The sequence below is a fragment of the Gossypium hirsutum genome, chromosome A04 (assembly GCF_007990345.1).
Source record: "Gossypium hirsutum isolate 1008001.06 chromosome A04, Gossypium_hirsutum_v2.1, whole genome shotgun sequence".
Taxonomy (NCBI): domain Eukaryota; kingdom Viridiplantae; phylum Streptophyta; class Magnoliopsida; order Malvales; family Malvaceae; genus Gossypium; species Gossypium hirsutum.
Genome location: NC_053427.1, coordinates 71,505,035 through 71,509,242, shown reverse-complemented (window position 1 = coordinate 71,509,242; position 4,208 = coordinate 71,505,035). Strand labels below are relative to the sequence as shown.

General features: G+C 35.9%; 1 protein-coding gene across 3 annotated transcripts; it reads right to left on the bottom strand.

Annotated features, from left to right (window-relative positions):
* Positions 1-785: 785 nt before the first annotated feature.
* LOC107948893 (probable ADP-ribosylation factor GTPase-activating protein AGD6) lies at positions 786-4,001 on the bottom strand. 3 transcript variants are annotated; one of them, XM_041111366.1, is made up of 4 exons: positions 2,946-4,001; positions 2,756-2,845; positions 1,841-2,342; positions 786-1,114 (listed from the first exon to the last, which is right to left on the bottom strand). In XM_041111366.1, exons 1-3 carry the CDS (start codon positions 3,741-3,743, stop codon positions 1,842-1,844), a joined length of 1,389 nt encoding a protein of 462 aa, XP_040967300.1. In that variant the 5' UTR covers positions 3,744-4,001; the 3' UTR covers positions 786-1,114; position 1,841. The 3 variants fall into 3 exon arrangements, with proteins under 3 accessions (XP_040967300.1, XP_040967301.1, XP_040967302.1); XM_041111367.1 differs by lacking the exon at positions 786-1,114 and adding an exon at positions 1,334-1,738; XM_041111368.1 differs by lacking the exon at positions 786-1,114 and adding an exon at positions 1,334-1,734.
* Between the last annotated feature and the right edge of the window lie 207 nt (positions 4,002-4,208).

Below are 4,208 nucleotides of genomic sequence, written 5' to 3'. Positions count from 1 at the left end.
CGTTATAGCGCCCCCATTAAGTGCTATTAACTAAAATCCCATTTCCCATTTAACTGATAAGAACAAACAATAAAAATAGGGAAACATTCATCCATATTCACCTGACTCACCTCTATAAAAACACTACAATTAGTCTAACTTAGCTACAAATTTTCAAATTGGCCAAGTTTTTACATGCTTAGCATTGTATCAGGTTTCACTGCTCGTACTATAACATCAGCCATGCAACTAAACACGAGTACTATAAGAACCTCGTCCGATGGAGCCTGGCAAGGCGAGAATCCTCTAAACTACACTTTCCCATTATTAATCGTTCAAATCACCTTGGTCCTCTTCTCCAGCCGCTTCCTTGCCTTTCTTTTCAAGCCTCTACATCAGCCTAAAGTCGTTGCCTTAATATATTTGTACATTACAATACCATTTTTTTTAACTTGTTAGTCTTATTTTACTTTGATGCTAAATTCGCTGATATAATATTTTGAAATTACAAAAAAAAATCTCACTTAGAGCTGTGTAACAAAAAGAAAACATTAAAGTGGACTAATCAATGACAATTTAAAAGCTAAGGTATCAAATTATATAAAAAAGTTGAAGTATATAGATTAAATCTTAAACTTGAGTGTAGCACATAGCTCGAAATTGAAATTTGCCCATTGTTATATAATATTAAATTTGATCTTAACATAGGGACCAAATTTAAAATTTTTCCATATTTTTATATGATGCCAAAAAAAAAAAGAGGGAGAAAAGGGTGACCCACATGTAGGTGAGGGTAAACATAGGGATTAGGATTTAAATTTTACCATTTTTCTTTATAATGTAAAAAGAAAACAAAAGAGAAAGGTGGCCACGTGTAAACTAAAGGTCCAAACAAACACGTTCCTTTTATATACAGGTATACAAATAACATTACATTCTCACAAATCTAGTATTGGTATTAAAATCACCCGGTTTTAATGGCACCTCGTGTTGAGATGGACTATTTGCCTCAATTGCAAATGAATGCTAAACGAAAAGCCATGTTGCCAACAGGATGGCTCAGGTATTCCAAGGAACCGAGTTCTGGCTTGTAGCATGCAACAATGTCTTAGCTTAAGAGCACATATGGCGTGGGCTACAACAATGGCAAAGATGAAAGCCATTTTTAATAAAGGAAATCATAGCAACTTAGATCATAATATTTATCACAGAACAATGTCTTAAAAGTTTAAAAACATTAATAATACCCCCCCCCCCAAAAAAAATATATATATATATATCAGAGTAACTACTGAAGATTGGTATAAATCAATTATAACAAAAGGGATGAAAAAATAGATATATAGTCGGTACATATCAAAAACAATTTTGAATTTCATTTCACAAATAATGTTTTTACTTGCAACCAATCCTCTTCCCAATTTGGGCAAATTTAGCATTTTCTGTCCACAGCTTTACAAATATAAACTACTTTCAAACATGAAGATTACGTAAGAAATTACATTAGTAAAATCTTTTGAAAGATAAGAGCAAAACAGAAGAAGAAAAAAAAAACAGGTAAAAGAGTTGCTAAAGATACACTAACTTCACGAAAAGCATTCCCCTTCATTTGGTGATCTAATTCACCAACAATTTTCTTAGCAGCTCTATTAAGTTATATCCAAACCCCGTATGCATTGTCCGAAAAGAAATCAATTGTGCGCTTGTGACCCTTTGTTGGTAATTAATATAACTATAACATAATTCAAGTTCAACCTGACTACACACCAAACAATTTCATTTATGTATTAGAACGCATATAGAAACTAATAATCTAATACTATATAGGAAATACGAATGAGGATATATATGAGAAATTAACCTTAAAGAAAGCCTCCACCCGACCATGTGGCATCTGATTTTCCATTGTCACCAACAGCTCTTTTATTAGATGCGCCATTATAGAAATTATCATATCCATCATCCTTGGCTTCGTCCCAACCAGCCCAACCATCATTGCTATGAGAAGTCGTCACCTCTGTAGTACCTTCCTTCCTGTTGTCTTTAGTGTCCCAGTCATCCCAAGAACTAGAGGTACAAGAGTTAGAATTCCCACCAGAGGAGGATTGTCCTCCAGAAGTAGAATTCCATCCTTTATTCCCCTGGTTAGAGCCCTGATGATGTCCATTCTTCTCACTTTCATTTTGCGGCCAGTTATCATTTTTCCAGTTCATGCCATCTTTTGCGTACTCCTCAACCTTTTGTGAAGCTAATGCCATGACTCCTTTCACGATCCCCCATGTTCTATGGCCAATCTCAGTTGTCTTTGCAGTGACAACGCTGACAGTTTCGTTAACCTTGGTATCATAGCCAACGTCTTTAACCTGCAAAAAGAAAAGGTGATCATGCCCCAGCATATGTAACTCCAAATCCACATACCATATTTTTATAAATAGAAATACGAGGAAGCAAATCCATCATGTTATACTATAACATCAGCAGCTCAGCCAAATGAAATGCCAAAAAAACAGCAACATGTTTTTGAACATTTAAAAGGGCACAGAAAAAAAAAAGCAAACTAGTAGCTAAGTAATCAACTGAATAGTAGGTTAAATGGAGTGAAAATTATTTCCTATTTCGTTTGGAGTTTGGAAGATTCGCATTCGAACATAGATAATACAGATTCAACAGCAGAGAATATGTCATAAGTAAATAAAAATGTCAACTTGGAAAACCGTCGTAATAGAAGTCAAAATCCAAATTCAAAAAGACAAAAAAGATAAAATAAAATAAATACCTTGGAGGTGAACTCCTTCGTTCCCGCTTGGACAACACTTGCAGCAGATTGGGCTGCGGATGCAGCTACTGATGATAACATCCCAATCCCCTGCACCAAAGACAAATTCAACGAATAACAAATAAGTATCTATTATCATAAAAAGAAATCACCAATTTCATAAAAAATTATAAAGAAATAATTTCTTAACCTGAGATACAACGGAGAGCACATCCCCCTGAGAATCATCATTCCTCTGGGTAGGCATAGGACTCGATCCAAACCCAACATATTTCCCTCCTTGAGAAGGTGGTAGTCCTTCAGGCCTAGATTCATTCTCTGCCATCTTCCTCGCAAAAAAGCTCTCCTTGTTAGCCGCCGAAGCCTCCAATTCGGATTTCGTGTATATATCCTCCGTGGACCTTGACCTCATCGGAGCACCCCCATGTTTATTCCCTCCTCTAAAATCAGTCGCCGATTGGTTCCTCCTCATATCATTCGAAGATCTAAAAGAATCGTCATTATCCCAACTATCCCACCCTTCATTATTATTTGCATAATTACTGCCCCTGCTACCTCCACCGCTCAACGGAGGCTTTCTACTACCAGAACCTCCGTTGAGACTCTCTTTCACAACAGGTGGATCCCGCCATGAGCGGCCCTCAGCTAGGGCTTGGATACGATCGCGATAAATACTGGCAGCATTAGAATTATATTTGGTAACGATATCCGTTTCTTTCGGAATCCCGTATTGAGCCAAAAAAGCATTGAGCTCCTCGTTACCGCCTGATTCCATTTTCTTGATTTGTATCTCGGACCATGAATCCATGGTAACGGATCGGACGAATGAAATGTGGACACCTAAGCCACGGTGTTTCCCGGAACATTCTAAGCACATGAAAATACCGTAGGAAACCGAAGCCCATTGGGGATTCTTTTGGTTGCAATCGACGCAAGTTCTGTTACCTGGCTGCGATTGGAGGTCGCGTAACCGTCTCGTTGCCGCCATTTTTGAATCCGATCTAAATCGGATTCGATGAAAAAAAGAGGAATTAGATCGAAAAAGAATTCAGAGAAATGGGTCTATAAAACAAAATCTAGGAAAATGGTCTAAAAAGAGAAAAAAATGAGAAAAAAAATAACAAAAATAATAATGGGAGGCTAAAATTTATTGAAGAGGAAGGAGATCAGCGACACCGTTAAAACATATTTTAGGGGGGAAAGGTTGAGATTGACTGCTGGTGTGGTGTCCTCTTTGTTGTTGAAATACGCGATTTTGAGGGGGTTTTTTATTATTTAAAAACTATAATTAATCCCACTTCGCTAGGGTTTTATTTTTTTTAAAAAATATTTTAATTTGTTAAAAATAAATAATACAATGTAAAATAAAATTTATCATAATTATTTATTCATATTTTATGTATTATATTCTATATGAATTTTTAGAAATATTTTAAATCTTATTTTTTAATTT

Bases quoted from the DNA above. Each gene is read 5' to 3' on its own strand.
- LOC107948893 (XM_041111366.1), bottom strand. From the start codon at position 3,743: ATGGCGGCAACGAGACGGTTACGCGACCTCCAATCGCAGCCAGGTAAC. The intron at 2,846-2,945 runs GTTAAGAAATTA...TCTTTGGTGCAG, and splicing joins TGCTCTCCGTTGTATCTCAG to GGGATTGGGATGTTATCATC. The intron at 2,343-2,755 runs GTATTTATTTTA...TTCTTTTTGCAG, and splicing joins CGAAGGAGTTCACCTCCAAG to GTTAAAGACGTTGGCTATGA.